Source organism: Perna viridis, chromosome 10 (assembly GCF_037379345.1).
Source record: "Perna viridis isolate PV_CMFRI_1.1 ecotype Kerala chromosome 10, ASM3737934v1, whole genome shotgun sequence".
Classification (NCBI taxonomy): Eukaryota; Metazoa; Mollusca; class Bivalvia; order Mytilida; family Mytilidae; genus Perna; species Perna viridis.
Window position 1 is genome coordinate 22027398 of NC_142454.1, and position 24992 is coordinate 22052389.

Below are 24992 nucleotides of genomic sequence, written 5' to 3' on the forward strand. Positions count from 1 at the left end.
GAAACCTTGCAGGAATCCTGGATTGAAGACAAAGAGCCACTACAGCATACTCTCGTCATGTGACTAAGAAACACGGATTCCCCCTCACTCGGGGTTGCCGAACAGAACTGAAAGTCTCCGATATGGCATAAATTATCACGCTATTGGATCAGCATACCATATTTGAAATAATTTTCACCGATTGTTTAAATTTTCATCTGACAAAAGTTTATACAACGTATTTTACGACACTACATGAACATTCAGACAGTCACTTGATCTGAGGTAGATATGCGACCAAGCCGTAAATCTCCGATACGGTATAACTTGCGTACCAAATTTCAACTTCTTCTAGTGAATTGATTCCAAGTTTTCGCTGACGTAAATTTATGGAACGTGAATTGACGAAAAGCAGTAAAATTTTAATCGTAAAGTTAAGTAACTATCAATAATATTTGATTGCAATAAGCGAACCAGACTAGAAAAAACATGAATCTACTTTGAGTAAATATAATTTAGGTACAGCGCACAGATCCAATATATGCAATTCCTGTGTACATCTGTTACATAGATGCTAAGACATGCAAAATGCGTCAATACTAGGACAATATCCAAGTACATGGACTTCAGTGAAAACAGAAAACAGACGATATTAATTCACAATAAACAAACAGAAGAAAATATACAATTACATATAGAAAAAACTGAAGATAAGGAAAACAAGGCACCAGACAAAAAATTAAAGCACTAACAATGCGAACTCACACAAAACAAAAAACAAAACAAAACAAAAACAAACAAAACATGAGTGACATCAAGTACACTGGGAATTTAAGCATATTCTGCTCCGTCAGCCACATCCGTCATATTGCGAGTTTGTAAAATTCGGTAAGAGTCTAGCTACAATAATGTAGCTCCTCCGACTTATTCTGTAACAAAGAGGTCCCACAAATAACAATGGAGCAACTCCATGTGTGGTTCACACATAGGCAATACCAATTTGCAAAGTATCATGATGTATACAATAAAAAAAATCGCATAAATAAAACATTACTAATAAGCATGAATGCAGAGCCACCACATGCTTTACAATTGTTAGGAGATCAAGAGCTACACATGGTTATAACATGAATCAAGCTTTTCATGATTGGCATATGTTCAATTAGCAATGTTTTGATTATTTTAATGGGAGAATAATTTTTCCCTTATTGGTGATTATCATGTGTTACTCTACGTCTTCATCCAAAAGAAAGCTGTTTTATCAATTCTTTCACCTTTTCGTGAAGTGTATAAAATGCAGTATACACTACGTGTAGTAAAAATAAAAGCAGCGTTTTGCTGACTTCAAAATATAGCTAAATATAACTCTTCAAGCCCAGAAAGTGGTACTTATGTTACTTTTTATCTAACTCCAAAACGAAGCTTGTATACCAATTTTTCATCTTCTTATGGACTATAATAACGGCAATAAAGACTTCATACAAGTGTGGTTCGGTTACATTTTAAAGGTTCGGACTTTTAAAGACCTGAAAATGTTGCGAATGTTAAGTATTGTCTACATCCAAATGAAGCCAATATATTTATTTGTTCATGTTTTAATTGAACTGTACTAACAGCAATAAAGATTGTATGTAAAAAATCCCATATGGATACCAGCCTGGTGCACCAAAATTCTTCATGGACTAGACAGGCCCTTTTTGGTCTACATATATAATATAATAGTTCTGTAAACACATCTAACAAGATGTGTAAAATGTTACCATTTGATGGATTAGACACAGACGCTCAGAACAGTAATTTTAAAAATCATTGACCGAAAATCTATTTCATATATTTTCTTCAGAATTCTAAACACCTATGGATGAAAACCACTCCTCCATATTGTTTTTTTAGCCACCATTCACTCAAAACTTATGTTCTTTTAAAAAAAGCAATAAAATGATATTTCGAAATATGATATTTCAAATAAACAGAATAAAGTACACAATGAAAGCATATTCTATAAATCAATTTTTATTGACAACCATCTGTTTTAGGAATATTCAATATAAAGCAGATTTTCATGCAATTTTTTTTTCCACATTTCATACATAGTAATGATGATTTAGGTCATTAAAGTGATTCTTATTTTATTTAAGTAGCATTCCAGCTAAGAATCATGCAAAATGTGATACATGGTTGGAAAGCCTACATATTTTTATTTTTGATATTTTGTTTAAAATGCTTCAGTAAACAGAAATTAACACTTGGTTTTTTGTATAACCCATGCTCATACGAGATAAAAATTGTATAGAATGCACTGTAGAATTCAAAATTAAGGGAGATAACTCTGTAAATGACACTCAAATATAATAGAATATATTGAATTTTTAATGTTGATTATCTCTTAAGAGCAGGCAGATTTGAATGAATAATTACACATTTCATAATATAGACCCATAAAACAACTTAATTACAAAATAAAAATATGCAGCCTTTTTTTAGGTATATCACATTTTTCAGATTTTGCATGATTCTTACAAAGACAGCTACTAAAAAGAATAAAGTTACTATCATTCAAAATTGAATACACATTAATACCAGTAAAACCTGTATCTTTAGTATCAAATGTTTCCATATCATTTAAATGGATATGTTACTAAACAACTGAGAAAATAATGAACTGGTAGCTTGTGTATGATAGTTATATCATTTTTTATCAGTCTACATGGTCCCTGCCATATTACAGTTTGCCTGTTCAGTCTATGAAATTTACACTTAGTAGGAGGAACTGAACTTCATTTTAATTTGAATGTTTAAGTAACACTTCCAGTAGCAAAGAAGTTCCTATCTACTAATATTCTGAGCCTGTTCAGTAAACAAAAAGATTAGACAAGTCTCATTAATCAGCACTGCCTCTGGCCCAGGAGTCAAAAAGTCCAATAGTACGAGTCAACTAGTTACATATGTAAGTAACAGAAATAAGCTGACAATGAGCCCTAATAATCGGCACTTCCTGTGGCAAGGTAATCCCGACGGCCAATATTTTGAGCCTGTTTGGTTTGGAGAGCCTCCAACTTTGGACAATCTGTGATACGATGACCAAGACCACTACAATAAGAACATCCAACTTCACCTGAAAATAGAGATCAGATAATTTTTTAATAGTGAAAATTTTACAGTTCTACAGAATTGAATGCTATGAGGACTGAATACATTTCAATGAGTTTGATGAATATTGAAGCAATTTGAGAGAAACACAAAACAAGGAGTTTATTATCCTCAGACAAAACCACATAAAAGAGGACTGTTTGTAACAAAAATTTGTTACAGCAGGGAGAAAGTTGCTCAGGACAATAGAGAAGAACAAATATGGAGAATTTGAAGTAAATATACAGTAAAATAAACTAGAATTACTGTGAGAAATCTAGGAGAATACCCTCTGCCTCAAATGGAATTAAATATAAAACTCTGACGTTGGACTTTTTCCGTTTGGAATCCTTGGACAATAGTTCTATTCCTTCGTGCATATTTACTTACGATCCCCAACCATCCTGTAAAATGTCATCACAAGTCCTGGCTGGGTATAGAAGGAGAGGTACTTGCAAGGTTTTAACATGAAAAACTCAGTAAGTTGGATTTTTTCTGTTTGCAGGCATCAGATGAAAATCATATTTTTAAATACACATTTACATATGATGCCTAACCTTCCTATAAAACTTCATCAAAATGACAGTTTTAGAGGAACTGTGCTTACAAAGTTTTAAGATGCAAATCCCTCAACATGCTCAAGTTGGATTATCTCCCTTTGGGTTTCAATAATATATGTATTCCTTCATGAATGTCTACATATGAAGCCCAACCTTCCTGCAAAATTCATCAAAATCCCTTGAGTGCTTAAGGACTTTTATTTTCAAGAAATGGGAACAGATTAACAGACAGACAGATAGGGTAATTGATTCATAAATACCCTTAACTATATTCTGATTTGAAAAAGTGAAAATATGCCATATCATCCATGTAAAATTGTAAGTTTTCAGTTGACTTAGAAAGCCAAGAGAATTGATAATCAATAAACATTTGTTCTTTTACAGTAGAACAAGTAATTGTTGGATTGTAATGAACAGGTAAAAATGCATTATAATAAAATATAAAATTTTAAGTAAATATTAAATATTTAAAGACTACATTGGCTTTAAAATTTTGATTTTTTAAAATTCTTTTTCATAAATCAATTGGAACTTCACGAACAGGCATGGGAATTTTTAAGTAGTAGTCTTTATAAGAATCATGCAACTTCTGTAAAATGTGACCCACTCCAAAAAAAGCTATATATTTTTATTTTTTACTTTGCTTTATAGGTCTATATGATGAAATGTATAATTATTCATTCCAATCTGTCTACTCTTAGGAGATATTCCACACAGAAAATCCAACAGTTTCTATTGTATTTGAGTGTCATTTACAGAGTTATCTCCCATAATTTTGAATTCTACATGGGTTTTATGAAAAACTGAATGTTAATTTCTGTTTACTATGGTTATTCAAACAAAATATCAAAAATAAAAATATGTAGGCTTTTTACCCATGAATCACATTTTGCACGATTCTTAGCTGGAGCACTACTTAAAAGAAAAAAGTCACTTTCTTAATTTACAATACACACTTTCTTTACATTTGATAACAACTTTTTCTATTCATATGGCAACAAAAATTAAAGCAGCTTCAATATCTATAGAAATTTATCAAGAATAAAAAAATTTCAAAATTATTAAAGTGATTTTTGCACACATAGATCATGTATAATTTTAACTATTGGTAGTTTTTTTTTTGTAGAACGGAAAATATTAGCCTTTACATAACCAAAAGGAATTGATAAATGGATTCATTTCCTACTGTGATACATGTAGGTATCTGAAGCTAGCAGCAATTACTCTGTGTCAATGGGATTGCAAGATTTCTCAACTCGTGATAGTTAAATTTTATATTTGACTATCGAGTAGAAAATCTTGTAATCTCCTCAAGATTGCAGCAGAATCTGTGTTGCCAATGAAATCTTTAAAAAATCCTTTGAAATGTAAAAAGTGGAGGAAAATTCTCCCAAAAATTTAATCACCACCTGGTGGTTAAAAAGTCATTTTCATTTTTGAGTAGCATGCCAGCTAAGGATTATGCAAAATGTGATTCATGGGTTTTTTTGTTTTTTTTTACATATTTGTATTTTTGATATTTTGTTTAAACTGCCATAGTAAACAGAAATTAACATTCGTTTTTTTTTTTTTATATATCCCCTGATTTAGGAGCTAAAAATTTTATAGAATGCACTGTAGATTTCAAAATTGGAGATAACTCAAATAACACTCAAATAAATAGAATCTATTGGACTTTCAATGTTGATTATCTCCGAAGAGCAGACACATTGGAATGAATAATTACACATTTCATAATGTAAGCCCATAAACAACTTAATTTTATAAATAAAAAATATGAAGTCTCTTTTGGGTTATATCACATTTTTCAGATTTTGTATGATTCTTACAAAGGCAGCTACTTAATCATTAGCTAAGAATGGGGGAAGCAGTATATGACAGTATTACCTCCTATATCAAGATACTTCTCACTCTCTGACTGCATGTTGGCCAGGAATGGTGGTACCTTCTGTTTGGCCTCAATCAATAAATGTTTCACGTCAAGTAATACTGACTCCTCTAAAAAAAGTTACAAAAACAATGATTACAAAATTGTCAAACAGAACAAGTGGTCTGATTTGTCCTTTGTTTTTTTGGTGAGATGTCGTGTATTCCTTACTTCCAGTTTTTATCTGTATTTTGTTGTTATGTAGATTGTTTCCATCTCCTGTATCATGTTAAGGTCATGTACATGTTTTCATGTCCTGTATCATGTTTAGGTCAGGTACATTTGTACTTGGACTTTGATGTATTTGAATTGTCCTTCCATTTTTATTACAATTTTACTTTAGTTCTCAAGCTTGCTTCCAAAGATTTAGAAGGGTGTAATAACTGATGGAACACCTTAAATATTGCTGATGGTTCTACTTCCAAATTAAATAGCAATTTTAAATAATCTCAATATTTAACTCACCAACTGTTTTATTGATAAATGTAGTAGCTATACCGGTTTTACCACATCTTCCAGTTCTTCCAATTCTGTGAACTATAAATATAAATAATGACAATAATAGGATTAAGAGAAAAAATAAAAGAACTATACTCAGCGTCACATAAATAACATACTGTTAAAATTTGAATAAAAATATTTTCTACGACTTTATTGACACCTAACGTCGTTTAAATTGTCTTAAATGACTTGCTCATTCGTTAAGCCAAACGGCTTCTCCCTAAACATTGAATCGTTAAATTCCGGTCAGATTTTAATTCTCGGTGCCAATATTTACATTGTAAAAAGTCGGCCATGTTTACAGTGGTCGGGTTGCTAGGAGATGTTGTTTACGTTTAAATGGTTTGTCCAAAAACCGAAGAACCCAGAATGCATTTCGGTGTTATTTCAGATATCTCGGATTTATTTTACGCGAACAACGTACAATACCAAGAAGTTGATCAAGCAGACGATTGTCACCGGAGTTCGATGGGAACTTACGAACTTCGTTTGTAAACAAATCGTCCCGTAGAAACCAACATGGCGGATATTAGTATGGGATTTTCCTGTAAAGATTTGTTACGCATGATTTAAGCTAATAAGCGACTCGTTGGTACTAACATGTCATGCATATATGTGAACTATCTTCATATTAAATAAAAGAGAGACAACTCTAGCGGTAAGTCCCGACGGTTTAAAAAGTAGAGCTTCAATTTGAATATGTGTTGTATGTGACGTCGAGTATAAATATCATTGAGATGGAATCCATCCCTCAGAGCTGATCTGTGGTTAAAATCCTGTACAACAGCCATGCAAACACATTCAATTTATCACACAAAACTCATTATAGCCCAGACACAAAACAGTTACCTTATTTTGGTGTGTATAATACACATTTATGTATTGTGTGCAGTGCAATTTTGAAGGTCTAAAGGTGTGAAAAAAATTGTTTTTTAGACTTAGGTTTCAGTAAAATTTTGTAAGACAAAAATATCGATATTTTGCACTTGATTGGTCAATTTATTTACCTTGCGGTATTTCCTATGAAAATGTGAAGGAAAGAAACTTCTATGCAAAAATTTTTAACCTGAGCTTGAGGTCAAAGTTTAAGCATGTTAAGGTCAACAGTCACTAACACAACAACTGTATGTGACACTAATCTTTGTGCTAATCTACCTTCATGCCAAATATCAAAAGCCTACAGCAAAAGAAAAAAAGTTACACGCCTGACCCGAATTTGTCTTTCAAAATCACTAATTTAACCTTGAGGTTAAAGTTCAATGTCAAACTTCTTTAACAATGGTAGGCCACACATTGTCTTGGGCTCATCTATCCTGATGCCAAATAGTGTAAACATGTTTATTTTCCCCATTTTTTTTGTGCAGTGAACAAAAAAGTATGAAAAATAGTACCTGCAAAATGGATTTTTCATACTATTTAAGGATAATCATTTTTTTGAAACATAATCCACAAAAATTACCAACTGCGAAAATTGTTACGTTTATAGAGTTACTATCTTGACATCAACCTGTGATGCAAAATCATTAATTTGATTTTAAGGTCAAAGTTTAAGGATAAAGTTCATCAACAATGGTACATGACATCTTGCCTTGACCTGATCAACCCTGGCCTCTTGCAAAATATCAAAAGCCTACATTAAAAGAAATCAAAGTTAAAGACTGGACACAATTTTTACAGACTGATGTATTGATAGGTGGATGGAGTAACTACTATATCATGTCCACTACATAGTGGTGGAGCCCCTAACCATTAAACATAAAACTATATAAGGATATATATCACGTGTAATTAAGGGCTTTATTTTTTAAAATTATCTCAGTTCGACGTATGCTCAAATTCTTCCTAAACTCAAATTTCAATCAATCAAAATGCTTAGATTTTGGGAAAAAATCAATGCAACAAGAAATTCTCAATACAAATGTTTTTCTTAATCAAACTACGACTAGGGTCTAGTCTCTTCGAATAACATCAAGTAGTGCTTCCTTTCCATCATATTTATTTGCAGTTAATTTGTAGTTGATTAGGGATTCTATACAGACAAAAATTAAGCTCTATATCTGCAAGGGCTTAAAAGTGGTTTGTAAAAACTGCTTGTTAGGACATTTGGGACAGACAAGAGTTAACCTATATGCCACTTTCCATTTGAAAGGGAGAGGTTGACCAAACTAGAGGCTCCAACTAGCTGAACAACTTCACCACATGTCATAATTTGGCAAAACCAAACGGTTTTGGAGATATATGTGAAAACCTGTTGACTGATCCCATTGTTCTAACTTAAGTTAAGATCTTTGCTCAAATTTTAACAATGATAAATATATTTCTGTCACCTTAATCAACAAAAACATTGCAGTACCTTACAAATATGTCTATCTCTTGCAAAAAAAGTAAAAAAATATTCAGCCAAGCCAGATGTTTATGAGTAAAACATTTTACCATAATTTTCTATATCTTCAGGCATATCATAATTGATGACATGTTGGATTTCAGGAAAGTCCAGTCCTTTAGAGGCCACATCAGTAGCTACCAATACATCCTTCTCTCCCTTCCTGAACTGTTCTATAGACCTAGATCTCTCCTCCTGGTCTGCATGAAATAAAAACAATATTCAAACTGGGAACCTGTAGCTGGCTAAGATCCAGTCAGGCTTTTTTGTTAAATATCAATATTTACTATTAAGGAGCAACATTAACTCTGTAGAACACTGAAGTGATTGTAATCTCCCCAGGGCAATATAATAACAAATTGCCCAGTTTCTATATTTTTACCAGGATGCTAGTCAAAAACAAACTTCCCATAGGGTCATATATAAATGTGATGCTATAGTTTTTTTTTTATGAAAGATGCTATTGAAATTTAGGGGTTACCATGATGCTATCTATAATACTTGAAGAGAACATTGGCACATCATATTAATTTTTTCTCTAAGAATTCTAAGTTTTGCAAATCGACTTTTGAAATTGATAGCATTTGTAATCAGAAATGTAAAAACACAATGGCAGTAATTGGAACTATGAAGGTACATTTAGATTGACTTTCAATGTAATGTTTCTTTTTCTTTTTTCTTCTACAGAAATAGAAACTTTAAATCAATCCTAACTCTAGGATTTCTACAACTTGAAAGAGAAATTCCCTCATAGAAAAAAATCCCTGATCTTCAATATGGACATACTAAGAAAGAACTATTGGGGTACCAATTTTTGTGGTTTTCGTAGGTAGGCCAAAACACGAAATTTGATTCCCAACGAAAAGGAGATCTCCATTGATGTGTATACTGAAAACTACAAACCAAGAATTCAATGAACTTGAGTTTCTTCCCTAATCCACGAAAAATTGGTATCCACAAATTAAAGTACTTTTACAATATATAAGAACTTATGTCATTCTCTACCTTTGCCACCATGAATGGCTACAGCTTCTACACCTTTCAACAACAAATACTCATGGATGGCATCTACATCTTGTTTTCTTTCAGCAAAGACCAATACCTATAGCGGCAAGGTAAGAAAATAGTATAAATGCTTCGTTGCAATAAATTGTTAGAAAATATTTCTGTATTTAAAAGTATATAAACTAAGAATTTGAATGAACTGATCTATAAATATCTTAATGCAACTTATAATTTCATTGTGAAGTTTCCACAGGTGGCCTATGATGTAATTAATATTTATCTTTTGAAAAATGTGAGTTTATTGAAGTAATATGTTTCAAGTTGTTTTCTTTATATAATGTTTCAAGCCTAAAAATTCTGCATCTGTACAAAGCAAATTATTTACAGAATACAAATCAAGATGCACTTTTGATTAATTTTTATCATGTTTTCTTCTATATCACCTTTTATAACAATTACATGTACACCTCTGAAATCAAGGAGTAATGATATTGACTTGATATGAAGCTTTTTGAAATACCAGAGTATGTAACTACATATATATCATATATATTTAGATAAGCTTTTTTGTTGGTAAAAAGCTCTACAGAGCTTAAATTTTTGTAATGTGTCCGACTATAAAAAAAAGTTCTATGTATGTTCTATCAACCAATGCCAATTATGAAGTGAATTGACAACTTATGGCCAGGGAGAAAATATCTTTTTTTAAAAATAAAAAAAAGACAAATGAAATGAAAACAATTATTAATCACAGAATTGATAAAACATAACTAGCCATAAGTCCTAAATACAATCAGACACAGATCTCCATTTAATTTACATGAAAAAAACAACAAGACAAGCTTTGCATTGCTTACTTACAGGAGGAGCAGTTTTCTGTAGACATTCCAGTATATAACAGATCTTTGCTTCTTGTTTGACATATTCTACTTCCTGTATAATATTCTGACTAGCAGCTCCAGCTCGACCTACATTAACTGTGACTGGTTTGACCAGGGCACTTCGGGCAAAATTCTGGATTTTCTTCGGCATGGTGGCTGAGAACAAAAGTGTTTGTCTCTGGCCCTATAAATGTAAATTTATATAATTATTGCTGTTACTATCTAGGACATTCTCTTTTCAGTTATTACCACTGGAATATTTAAAAAAAAATGTAAATAACATGACTTAGTCCTCAATATTGATTCATTATAATACATATACTTTCTTGGTCAAATAGGTGTTCAAAAATGAAAGTGTTCCTGTTCAGCAATTTTACTTAAAACCATTAAATTGTATATTTTTTATATCTTCATTCGTAATATATTTGTTATCCAAATGTTAAGTCATAGAAAAAGCTTACTTTTACCATATTGAACATGATTGCATTATTTCTTTTAGAGGTGGAATAAAATTCAATGAAAAGAAAGCAGAATTATCAATAATATGATTATATAATCTTTAATAACTTTCAGAATGATTGATTTATTTTTGTTTCATGTTATTAAAATTGGATCCAATAAACAGACCCTGCTTTGTACTAGTTCAACACACTGCATTAAGTTTTAATGTGCTAGCACACAGAAGCAATAATTCACTAGCAGACACATCATCAAACTAATGCACTTTTTACTGAGTATTAAGTAGATGTCTTTGTAAGAATCATGCAACATCTGGAAAATATGATACACCCCAAACAAAGGCTACAAATTTTTATTTTTGTAATTAAGTTGTTTTATGGGTGTAAATTATGAAATGTGTATTTATTCATTCTGATCTGTCTGCTCTTAGGGGATAATCAACATTGAAAATCCAGTAGACTCTATTGTATTTGAGTGCCATTTACAGAGTTATCTCCCTTAACTTTGAAATCTACAGTGAAATTTAATTTTTATCTCCTATGAGCACGGGTTATATGAAAAACAAAATATAAATTTCTCTATACTAAAGCATTTTAAACAAATATCAAAAATAAAAATATGTAGGCTTTCCAACCATGTATCACATTTTGCATGATTCTTAGCTGGAGTGCTACTTAACACCTTAACATGTTAAGCTTAGCAGAGAAGCAATGACTACAAATTTAAAAATCTTTGGTATGACATGGCTGGGATCAAAGGATCAAACCTACGACCTCTGAAACTCAAGTCAAGCATGCTGCTATCAGACCACCAAGGCAATCTCAATAATAGATGGAAATTACTTGAAACACTATGAAATTACTTTTATTCCAGGGTACCAATTTCCGTGGTTTGGGGAAAAATGATCAGTTTGAAGATTCTTGAATTTGTAGATCTCTGTCATACAAATGAATAGCAAATTTCATTTTTGTTGGGAACCAAACTTCATGGTTTACAAAACCCACTAAAATTTATACCCAAAAAACAGTAATACTATGACAGTACCCATTAGCTGGTCAATCTGCCTGCTTTTATTGACTTATTAATGATGGACAAATTATTAAACAGAGAAAACCTTTAACTCCTAAATGTAAATGGTATGGCTTAATCTCCTACTCTTTTGTGGGATAGTTGAGGAGCATGTGTGACACACTTTCTGGAGGAAAGGTTGGGTATAACAAAAGAATTATCTACTGAATGTTTGGATCAGACATGCTCAAAGAGCACCCCTCAGTTAAGACAAAAGAGTCTTTTTTACAAACCTTGAAGTAAGAGAAGATAGTTCTGACATCTTCCTCAAACCCAAGATCAATCATTCTGTCGGCTTCATCCATTACCAGGTATCTACAGACATCTAATGTAAACATCTTCTTGTCTAACATCAACATTAACCTTCCTGGAGTAGCCACAATTATATGGACACCTCTGAAATCAATGAGTTGTGATACAGACTTGAAATGAAGCTTTTCAAAATACCAGAGTATGTAACTACATATATATCATACTGTAAATACTTTAATTCGTGGAACCAATTTTTGTGGATTAGGAAAGATACACAAGTTCGTGGATTCTTGAATTTGGAGTTTTGAGGTTTCCTTTTTCTCCTTTTCATTGGGAACCAAATTTTGTGGTCTGGCTCACCCACGAAAACCACGAAAATTGGTACCTCATGAACAATAGTACTTTCACAGTATATATTTTAGATTAAAATATACATTTTGTTTGTATATGCATTATCAGGTTGTTTATTTTGTATACCCTATATCATATCCAGAGACATTTATAACAACCCTACTTGGAACACACATGAAATATAGTTAAAATATATGATCATGCTGATATAAGGCCAAACTAAATTAATTAGTAGGTTTTCATCACACCACCCTAAAAAACTGTGACAGCAATTTCAAAATGAGGATTTTTTTTTCAGGTCATTTTCTAATACATGTATTGAGGTATTATAATGTTGTACAACACACAAATATTTCATTTCTTAGTGACTAAAATTATGTTTTTTCTCTGAAACTGATGTGGCTAGCAAATATCTGGTAAGAAATAAAAAAAATAAAATCCTCTTGATCGCTCCATATTTTTTGCGAAGGTTGGATGAAAATCTATCATTTAAATTTACTAGGCCTAATGAACATGACATGTCAAAATCTGCATAACAAGACATTTTAACCCTCGGCCAATATCACCCCTCAAGCCATTATTAGGGTGATATAGGAATATCAGTTTGACAAGGCTTGTGATACTGATTTCTGCATGCAATATTCAATACGATTTCATCTGTATTTGTTCACCACTTTTTTTTACTTTTGATTCAACTAAATTTGATATCACCTTGGAAATTTTTGTTACAGTTAATAATTCTAATAAGTTTGAATGAATATACTGGAAATGCAAAATGAAGTTTCAGTAAATTTGTTAAGCAGTTCTTTTTCATCTTAATTCTGTTCTTAAAATACGTAAAAGGTAAGAAACTCTGAATAAGTAAAAAATTATTTCTACTTCAATAATTTTATCCAAGCAGACAAATGGATTGACTGTACAATGTATATTTAAAAGTGATATTTTTTCACTGACTAAATATTTTCAATTCTACCTCAAATACATTACATGGTTTTGAAGGTGCAAGGATGGCACCTACTTAGAATCAAAAACATTATACTTCCAGCTTAAAAAGTCATTTTTAAAAATAGTGTTGTTGCAAAAACTTTGACATACATGCAGATATGTACATGGATGAAATCAGCTTAATCCTGTACAAAAGCTGGCCACAATCTTTCAGTGGTTCTAAGCCCCATTGATTCAATGGTTTATGTCAAGTCCAGTGTTATTATCTACCTATATCTGATCATCCTCTACATTTTTAACCGATATTTACCTTTTAATCTGATTGACCTGATCATTAATAGGTAATCCACCAATACACAATGTACACTTTAATTCAGGAAAGCCATCAGCAGCTAAAGCTTTACAGTAATAGTTGATCAGCTCACTTGTTTGTTTAGCTAATTCTCTCTATAAACAAACAAAAGAAGATGAATTTTTAGGATGAAACATTATTGCAAGATTTATCTAATTTTTAAACTTAACATTTCCAAGCTTCTTTAACTGAAAGTAGTGTTTTTATCATTTTTATGTGTAATTAAATCTATTTTTAAAACAAATTCTAACATTTACCATATTAATTACCTTAATTAGACTTCAATGTAATTTAGTGTTACAATAAAATTTTAAGGCTAAAATCAATTAATACCTAGATACATTTTATTTTCATAGATTAAATTGAGTTTGGCTGGTAAAAAAACTTAACCGTATGAAAATTGGTCCTATATTTTTCATTATGCTTTGTATTTATGTATAAATATGAATTAGGGAAGATTAGTTCTTGTAAACTGTGTGACCCTCTCAAAATTAAGTTTATAATTATTATTATTATTATTAATATTATTATTATTAATTACTGTGGAAATAAAATTTTTATTTTCAAAAACATATTTATTACTGTAAATGTATTAATTTTTGCTGTTTACTAATTTTTGAAAATTTCACTGTCTGCAGAAAAACACTAAAATGTACACGCAGAATTTTAACACTATATCAGGCTTATACATGTATATACATGTATATACATTGTTAATTATCAGCCGCAAATTTAAGTTGACAGTGTACATACTGAAGGACAGATAATTAGGCCATAAGGACCTTCTCCATTGATGAATGGTAGTCGTTTCTCCTGCTCCAAAGCAAACATTATAATGGGTAGAATGAAGACCAATGTTTTACCAGAACCAGTAAAGGCAATACCAATCATATCTCTTCCCAATAAACTGAAAAATTAACAGAAATTAAAATATATTTCATACAAATGCTATATTACGAAGCTAAACAAAACACAGTAATTCGGATAAGATGGACACTTCAAAACATTCTTGCTAAAAATAATCCATTAAAGTCATTACTACATTTTGTATTTAATAGTTTCCATTCAAACAATTTATTTCTGACGCACCCATGTTTTGTGATACTGCATGCTTGACATTTTGATTAGCAGCTTAGTGCATGCAAAATCATGTTTTATTGAACACTGAAAAGAGACATCGACCTCAGCCATGGCCTCAGTCTATATCTATTTTAAGTATTCCATAAAACATGATATGGCATGCACTGAGCTGCCACAACTGTATAATATTTACAAAAAATGGCACAAGATAATGGCACATTCCCAAAATTTGAATCACAACCACTCAGAACAAGTCAAGCTCCTCTAAGACTGAATATTATTCACTATATCAATACAGTAGCTTTTTATACAAGAATGTGGACCTTTTGTGGAGAAACTTTAGTGGGTACCAATTTTTATGATTCGGTCAAACCAAGAATTCAAATTCCCAGTGAAAAGATAAATTTGAAATCAGAATTATAATGATTTGCATGTTAATGATATCCACACAATAAGGAATCGACCAAATAAGTTTTCTTAAATCATTAAAATTAATTCAAAATACTTCACAATAAATTATGAAGAACATGCACCAAAAATTGCCATAAAGTAAAAGTTCTGATACAACAAACATACAGTAAAATCATAGATGGGGATACTGTCAATCTATAATAAGAGGTTATCTAAATTTTTAACCCTATAGGGTGTTTTTATTTGAGACAATTAGTAACTGCATAGTTTTATCTACCAGTAAATGTAATTCATGAAACATTTGGAAGAATTAAAATACATTTACAAGAAAGCCATCCAGTTTAAAACCTTCCATATATTTTTAAAATATTTATCTTTACATAAGGGCTTACCAAGATGTACATATACAAATAACACAGGTAAATGACAGAAGTATATCTCTGACTTGTGATACTGTGGTACTTATTCGTACCAATTTTCATGGTTTTCAGGGGTAGGACAAACCATGAAATTTGGTTCCCAACAAACAGGAGAATCCCCATGATATGTAAAACAAAAACCTAAAAACCATTACTTCAAGAATCTACAAACCTGAAAATTGGTATCCATGAATTAAAGTACTTTTACAGTAGACTATTATCTACTTAAAACATGCTTATGACATTAATTTTTAAAGTACCAGTATATATTAAATTCAGACACTGCCAGTGGTAAAGTGATTCATGGTGTAAAAAAACCCATGGATCAGACGATGCATTTTTTGTCTACATTTGCTATATTTTCATGTGACAATAGTCCTTCCTTTATTTAGATCTGTACTTTTGAGAAAACTACATTTTAACTTCAATTAAAATCAACCCAATCAAACCAAATCAAGAAAGATAACTCTTGCAAAGTGCTAATTTCACGTACAATCTATATAAATTTTATCTCAAAAGCGCAACCCCCAAATGAAAAACTAAGACTTGTTATGTGATCAGTAACTGTTTCTAAACAAGAAATAAAACTGAATTCTGTGGATTTTTGAAATGCATGAATCACCTGATTTTTATAAATACTACTTCTTAAGAGAATATTAGTAAGCTTACACAGTAGGAATGCCTTGAATCTGGATAGGGGTAGGCCTGACAATGCCTTTGTGTTTTAGAGCATGAATAATCGCCTTAGGAAATTTCATTTCTTTGAAATGTTTTATAGGAGGTGGTAAATCTTCTCCCTCAACAAGGATGTGGTATTTCTTTCTCAGTTCATCGTGTTTTGACTCTGTTCTATGTAGAATGAACTTGGGTGGTGTCCATCTGGAATATAATGAATAAAATCATAGCTGTCTTTATAGTAAAATTAAATCACACAACATATAAAATGATCAAATTAGAATATAATTATAATAAAATAATGAAACTAATAGTGCAAAATGATATATTGAATTTGTTCACATTTATTTAATGGACTGCTTACACATCTCCAATTGATACATGTATTGGTATATGGTTTCAAATCAACCAGATCTAAGTTTATTGATAATTAAATCAGTCTTCCAATTTAGCCACAAGTCTGACCGCCCTGGTCAGTAAAATCAGCAACAGACTTGTTAAATTTTGCTATTCAGAAGCCAGAATGACTTGTAGATTTTATGATATTTGTGCACGTCTTATGTCATTGGTAACTTGTCTTCTTTTCTTTTCAGACCAGTGAAATATAGTTTGGCATTGTAATTTTTCTACTTTACAAGTATGAATGGCTTGTGCTCTAAAAAGTTAACCATGAAGACTCCTAAATAATGCAAAACTATAAGTATGTCTCCCCCCTTTTTAAGTTCAAAGGGGTATAACTACAAAACATGTCCAAACTACCTACAAAGTCTCATGAAATTTAGTGAGTAATTTCTGAAGAACTTACATAGGTGTTACAAACTAACCAACAGAAGGATGGAAAAAAAAAACAAAGTGTGGGCATAATAATAGCATAATAATAATTTGAATCTGAGACATAGTATCACAAGAACTTCAGCAAGTCCAAGAATGTGTGACTTGATGGTGGTACATGTAATAATTTGTGTCAACAACATATATTTATCATTATGTTTGATAGGCAATATCATACTCAGAATGACAATAATAATGTTGTTAGCAATTTTCTGAGGTTTTAGTGTTTTTAAAATGAAATGGAAATAATCTTTAAGTAAGAAGAAATGAGAGGTTATAGATGCTGATAAAAATAATAAATACCCTGTTTTGATAGGGTCTTCATACTGGATGCCTTTAGCCAGTTCAGCAACACCCATCAGAGCTGAAATAAAATCATTTCATGTTAAATTATGATTACATTTACCTGTTTTCATATTTAAATAGACCATCTGAAGCAAAACTTGATTTTTTATCATTATTTAGGAACTCTTATGGTAGGCCTATGCAATATATCAGCTCTTATACATAGAAACAGATAAAACTTAAAAATGATTCCTTGAAAACTGATCAAATACGAAAACTAATTATTCTTCATTGTGAGTTTATTTCAACAAATAGTTAATTTTAAATAAACTAACCATAATAATTTATATCTTAGATGAGAATGTAATACAGTCTCTATGTCTACTTGATATTTTGGTTTTGTTAAGGGGGTAGACCTAGGGTAAGGGACACAAATCATACAAATCATTGTAACGTTTGTACTCAGCATTTTACATCAAGCTCATGTAAACATCAAAGTAACTTTGACTGATTTTCATTCTGTTTCATATGAAAGCTTGACAGGCTTTGGTGAAATTGAATATGATACAAACATATCACTGATTTCAAGAGTTATGTCCCTTATCCTAGGTCTACCTCCTTAAATGTCTGCAGAGTTCAATCTAGAAATTTATCACTGGGGGTCACCATGGCCCAAGCAGCTTGGCAAAGGGGGCCACTGCTGAAAATATGGGGTATATGAAAAAAAAACCATCTATATGCACCAACAATACAATAATTTATATCAGAAAAAGAAATCTACATAAACAGATTTGTGGCAATCATAGATGATTTTAAGAGGTAGTAATTAATAACTAGATAACAACTAAAATTTAAAAAAAAATGATGTTTTAAAATTGCAACACCCAGCTCATTCCTTCTTATTTGTTTCAATAATGCACAGAGATCCACACAAAAATTGTCTTCCAGTAGCAATTTTTAAATTGGCAATCGTAAGTGATTGAACATTGTTGTCACAGTCACTTAAATCCATCAATAGCTGATGACTGTCACTATCAGATATGAATTAGAATTGGATAGTCATTGATTAAAAAGTACCAGTGATGGCTGTATCACTGACAACACTTGCCAACTTGTACAACTGACAAATTTCCAACACTGTAGTTCGGATTTCAGCAATTTCTTTGGGGTTCTTATCATTTCTATGACATTCACTCGTTTCTCCCTCACAGTTCCATAATATGAAGAAAGTTTTCTGTTCTCAAAGCATTCAATTGACTTTGAAGCAAGGAAAACAGAGGAAAATTACTTGTCTCTAAGTGCGATACTGACTCAGACCTACAGTTATTTCTAAAATTAGATGCATTTCGGAACCAATTTGAACACAGGGCCACAAGTTTTCAATCACTTGATGAAAAGTGAAAATTCCCTTCCTTACAAACCTTTTTTTTCTGCAACACTCTCCAGAATCCTTTCTTCTTCTTTCAGCATCTTCTCTCTTGCTGTTTCTTTTCTCACTACAAAAGTATCCAGGATGTGTTGTCATATGTTTAGAAGTCAGTTGTAACAATTATCGAGCATGTACATGTTTCATCAATTACGTTTAGACATGGAATTCCTACTTTTATAGTGTACACTATTATAGAAGGTAACCATGCAGTCGAATGTATCATTAAAACTAAATGTAGTTGATGAAGTTATGACAAATGTTCCATTTCAATGCCTACATGTTTTAGGAGAAATTTGTTTTTCATTTGTTCCATTTTAAAAATTTTGCTTATAATGCAAATTTTAAATTACTGAATTACATTGGATCTGAGCACGTTTCATAAAAACTCGACAAAAAATTTTACCATATTATTTTACATCAAGCTACATATATCTAATTGGTCAAAATCTGTCTTTGAGAAATATTTCCTGTCTTTCACTTCATGATGTCATTTCAACTTGGTTAACTAAATCTAACGTGCGGAAACCTCAAAATATGCATTTTGAGAGAGGAGAAAACTCTGTAAAATGGCTGAAATACCAATTAAACTTAACAAAACCATAATTATGCTTTATCCGATAAATAAAAGGTGGCAATGGTTGACATTTTAGCATTGGTTAGAGAATCATTGACAGCTTAAAAAGAGTATTCATATCTATTCTATTACCAAACAACAACTTAGATTTAGAAACTAAATAGTAAATCATGTGTAAATTTTTTGAGATGATGAAGTTCAAGAATTCTAATGTTGATAAAAATGATGATGTTAATATTCTACTTTATGTGGTTAAGATTCTTGTAACTAAGGCAAAACTGCTGATAAATAACTTGCAGAAATAAACATTTTTTTTTAAATTCCAAATGATAGAAGCGCCTGAAAATAAGCTTTTTCTGTAATTGAAAATTTCCCAAAAATTTAAATATACCCATCCTTATTCAAAATGTTACATATAAAGTGCAGCATATTATAGGAGAGAGTCAATAAAGGAAAAAAAATCCAATTTAGTATCGAACTTTACATGAAATTGATAAAAAAGGAACAAAAATTGGTAAAAAAAAACCCATCATTTTTACAGAGTTATCTCCCCTTTCCAATGTTAAAGAAATGTTCCAAAGAAAATTTGAAATGCATATTCTGAAAATTCCGCAAATTAGATTTGGAAGTCTTTTTTTTTGGGTTAATTTGGAACATAATGCTACATATTTTAATAAAAAAAAATTTCTGTTGCAATTTGTTTAAGTTTAAAATTTATATTGACTGGATTCTAAGCTCTCCTGAATATGTAACCCACAATACAGGGAATTATTTGAAGTGACTTAATTTGCTTATTTTTCTTCCTTGAAAAATTCGGAAAAATAAATCACTTGTAAAAATAAGTTTGGTTGTATACAGTATTACAGATTAATGAAAATAATACCTTGTGCCTTTTTCTTCAGCTCACTGTGCTGATCAAGCAAGCTCACATGAGCTTTAGGACCAGTATCCTCCTCTTCAGGTTCACTGCTACTCTCTGATTCAGACTCAACTTTAGGCTTTTCCTTCCCAAGTCTTTTTTCTGCCTCTTGTATCTAAAATACAATTGACTATCACAAAATATCATCTCAAGTTAACTAATTTCAACATCAAAACAAATGAGCATTGGTAAGTTTATGATACTGAAATTAAATAAAGGGAGTTGATATTTTGCAGAATTTTAACTTCTGTGAGTTATAAAAGCTTTTTCTCTATGATTCCTTTAGAATAATGGTCTTTTGTCATAAGGCATCTGTTGTGGGGGAATTTTTAGCAATCATCTGTCTATGATGTCACCAGTTGTTACATGAAAACATCATAAATGTAACAACGGTGCTTGTTTTGATAACAAAAATCAACATGCCAAAATTAGCGTGTACAGATTTAACTCTCAAATTATCTATGTCTTTAATTCATGTACTAAGCACCAAATTTTTGTTCTTGACTTTGCTACTAATTTGCCATGTTTAATTTTTATTCTAGGCAGGTAGTTCAAACAGCTTTATTCTAGACATAATATTGTCTATACACAAATGAACTCAATGAGCCTGCTCGCATACATTACATCCTATTTTGAAGGTATGGTATAATTACATTCCACTAACCTGCATCTTCTTCCTCTGTTTAATTGGTATGTAGGGAACATAATCATCATCTGATGAGGAATCATCGTCACCTCCAGATCTCTTTAAGATACATAAATAAATGAATCAATTATGCAAAATGAGCATCAAGGCCCCCTTAATTTGTAAAATGTACTTTGCTTTATAAATGTGACAGCCACTCTAGAATTAAAGGGGTTTTTTTTCCAGATAAACAACAAGTGCATGCAATGTAATAGACAGAGTAATATGACAACAGATATTCAGATTTTTTCCTTCAGTATATTGCCATGTATATATGGCCCATAAGCCTTCAAATAATTGAAAAGAGACCTGTGATTGTTAAAACTACAGTATAAAAAAATAGTGGTAAAGGGACTTCCTATTACATACAGTGATCAAATCTGTGGTCAGGCATACATTGTAGATTCTGCATCTTTAAAACTCAAGCTGACAACTTTATTAGATTTCTATACCTCAGTTTACTTTTTCTTTACAAGATTTATGTGAATAGTTTGACTATTCTGATGATTGCGTGCCAGAAGACTACTGACTGGTAAATAGTTTTCTAACTATTGCCCTTCCTAAAACTATTTAACCACAATTGTAATTATATTTCACAGAATTTTCATTACAGTAACAGGATTGGGTAGGTTTTCGACACTCCATTTGGAATTCTCAGCATTCAGAGTTATTCAAAGCCAAGTCAAGAGATATATAATTTCAGTCAGACATACCTGGGAACTTATAAAATCGCCATGTTTTTTTAGGCGGGACGTATGAAAGGACATTTTGCAACATATTTTGCAAACTCTACTTTATAAATGTGACAGTCACTCTAGAATTAAAGGACATTTTTTCAGACAAACAACATGTGCATGCAATGTAGTTAATTGATGTTTGTAAGCCGCATTTTATGGTGGATTCCTTCAAACCAAATTGAAATTCTGAGGTATATATTCCAAAAATTAAATGAGAAAACACTTTATTCACATACTTTATAGTTAAGCATTTCTACTATAATGAAATATATATACATTCTTTTAGAATCTATTTAAGGAACGTCGGTTTTCAACTTTCAGATTCCAGTGATAATGATTTTCAACCAGGTATTTTGAATTTGTTATCATATTCACAATTAAGGAACAAGAGTGAGTGCACTAACATATCCCAGGCGTCCCCATGTTGGATACTCAAGTAAATTTGTTTGAAAGAGAAATACATGTAGAAGGACCCCGATAAAAAGGAAGTAGAGTGTTTTTTTTTCAGGCTTTAGACCTTTATCTTCTAACTTAATTCTGTTACTCAGAATGATACAATGTAGTATCAAACTCTGGACTCATTTCTTCGAGTTTTTATTACTCCAAAGTGAATATTATTGTAGCGGAACAAAACGCAGACTTGACCTGTATTTCATGGTAACCTTAAACACCAAATACCATGTCATAATCTGCAAGCGTTTGGAAAAAAAGAATAACGATTATTTCTGTGAAGTCAGCTAAGTTCAAGGCCCATAATTTTGGTAAAAATCATCAGAGCTTAACCAACTACAAACTTGCCCTGTAACTTATCTTGGTGAACTAATATACTAAAAATCATGTCAATATCTGCAAGCATTAAGAAAAAAAGTCTGGAAAACTGTTATTTCTGTGAATTTTGCTAAGTTCATGGCCTGGAATTTCAGTAAAAATCACTGGAGCAGAACTAAAGTTAAACTTGACCTGTAACTTATCATGGTGAACATAAATATGTATACCAAAACTCATGTCAATATCTTTAGGCTTTCAAAAAAAAAAAAGACTGAAGATGGACTGACAGATGGACTGACAAGTCAAAAACATAATACCCTCTGCAACTTTGTTGTGTGGGGTATAATAAAACTTGGACATCTTTTTCTTTTCATTAAATGCACACATGTACAATTACCATGAGGTGCAGTACACGAGGAAATGTTACAAATATTCAATACTGTTGCTACCAAATTTTAAAAATCATCATTTAAAATTAATAGTATTTCTCTTAACAACTGCAAACAAAGCTTTCGGAATATATACAAAATGTACTACATATTTGAAATTGTTGAAATTTCAAAATAGATTTGAAAGGAAGATTGCAGGGGAGATAACTCATTTTGTACAAAAAAAAATTGTTTACATACATGTACCTGGTTCAACAAATCTTAGTTCTATAAAATTGACAGTATATGTAAAATAAATTGTTCAGTAGAAATAAATCTTTAGAAAATGATTGGCAGTTCATTACATAGTGGTAGGCCAAATCAGAATTCATTCATCAAGGATAACACTGATTAGTTGATCACTCCTTAGAGATTATTTACCTGTCATAAAACATACCCTGACCTGTTTGGTCAGCAATAACATCTTTTGCTCTTCTAATTAAAGAAATGAGATTCAACACAAATTTAGGGATATGAACTAAGAGTTTTCTATGTACTTTTGACAAAATCAGGCTTTGAGACAAATCCTGATAACACACTTAAATCATGTCAGCTGGCAGATACACTGTATGCACAAACATCATGGACAGTGGCAAGTTGATATGTTAATTTGCCTGTTGTTATCTCCTCAATGTAAAAAAATATATGACTGTCTATTCAACTACTACAATATGTATATAGAGCTCCAATCCTAATTTTCGTCTGAATATAGCTGAAATATTGCTGCTCGGACGTTAAACCCCAACAAACAAACAAACCAATCCTAATTTCCTGAGATCTAGTATTTTGTCTCTTTCAGTCTGAAGCGTAATATGCCTCTTTCAGTATAATAATAACTTACAATGTAGTAAGTGACTGTGTATTTGGGTAATAGTAAGCCTATATACCCCTCTAGCTGCGAAATCATAGCTCTTGATCTTTTTTTTTTGATTTTGCGATCTAGAACGTTAAGAAAATACAAAAAAATAGTTAGAGCTACGTTTCGCAGCTAATACCCCTCATACCCAGCCAAAAAGTATAAAGTAATCAATTATGCAGTCTTCCCAGGGCACATTTAAAAAAATGTTTTGGTCGGCAATCGTCAGATTATAATTATAATTTTTATAATTTTTTTCTTTGCAATGAACAGATAAATATCCATACAATAACTTGAATAAGAAATTAGTAATTCCTTTAAGAATCCAGTGCCATAATATATTTACTGTTTGGTCCGTCATTCAGAAAAAAAAGCTTTTTACACTACATATATGTAAATCCCAAAAGGGATTAACTGAACCACTGGCATAGAAGTAGAAATGGAAATTACATGTAGTATTACCTTTCTCGTTTTACTTGACATAATGTTCATTCAAAATCACTACGCCATATCTTTAAAAGAAAGTAAATTCAAGAATTTAGTTCAAATGGTGATATCAAAATTGTTATATGAAAGAACTCTTTTTTACATCTTCTTAATTCAGTTGAAACATCTTTTCGTGAAAACAACGTTCCGGAAATGGATAAAAATATCTAAAATTCACCGAATTCCCGAGTGACTCTGAAATAAAATCCGAAGTAGTATGTGCGAAAATGAGGAACCTAGAATATAAGTATATTTATATGAAATTCCAATATCTTCTTTGTATTAGTGTCAAACTGCTAGCAATATATACAGAATACGGAAATTCAATATTCTAAACCATGGCACATGAGTCGTATCGAAATCATTTTTAAAGAAGGATTTACCCAATTAAGGATTTTTTAAATTAAAATATGGCAAGAAAAATGGGCATAAGTTATTTGTCTTTGTGAATCAGTCAGTAATTGACGCATAACAGCAATGAAAATCAAAAAGGAAAAAGACATCTCTATCTATATAGTTACAGGGAGGAAAAATGATAAAATAAAATAAAATAAATATCAAGAGGACGGCTTGGGGGATTTCTTCAAATCTACATATTTATTTTCATCATTATCTCT

At 31.3% G+C, this 24992-nt stretch overlaps 1 protein-coding gene across 2 annotated transcripts; it reads right to left on the reverse strand.

Annotated features, from left to right (window-relative positions):
* Positions 1–1918: 1918 nt before the first annotated feature.
* On the reverse strand, positions 1919–24551 carry LOC148604971 (putative ATP-dependent RNA helicase DDX41). Of its 2 annotated transcripts, XM_088549359.1 has the most exons (15): positions 24352–24551; positions 21080–21160; positions 20380–20530; positions 18915–18989; positions 17512–17572; positions 16372–16581; positions 14546–14699; positions 13751–13887; positions 12126–12288; positions 10346–10549; positions 9485–9581; positions 8530–8679; positions 6061–6132; positions 5556–5666; positions 1919–3094 (listed from the first exon to the last, which is right to left on the reverse strand). In XM_088549359.1, exons 1-15 carry the CDS (start codon positions 24379–24381, stop codon positions 2958–2960), a joined length of 1833 nt encoding a protein of 610 aa, XP_088405485.1. In that variant the 5' UTR covers positions 24382–24551; the 3' UTR covers positions 1919–2957. The 2 variants fall into 2 exon arrangements, with proteins under 2 accessions (XP_088405485.1, XP_088405486.1); XM_088549360.1 differs by lacking the exons at positions 21080–21160; positions 24352–24551 and having other exon boundaries at positions 17512–17574; positions 18916–18989; positions 20380–20395.
* Between the last annotated feature and the right edge of the window lie 441 nt (positions 24552–24992).

Bases quoted from the DNA above. Each gene is read 5' to 3' on its own strand.
- LOC148604971 (XM_088549359.1), bottom strand. From the start codon at position 24,381: ATGAACATTATGTCAAGTAAAACGAGAAAG. The intron at 21,161-24,351 runs GTAATACTACAT...TGTATCTTAAAG, and splicing joins TGTCAAGTAAAACGAGAAAG to AGATCTGGAGGTGACGATGA. The intron at 5,667-6,060 runs GTGAGTTAAATA...AACTTTTTTTAG, and splicing joins ATTTATCAATAAAACAGTTG to AGGAGTCAGTATTACTTGAC.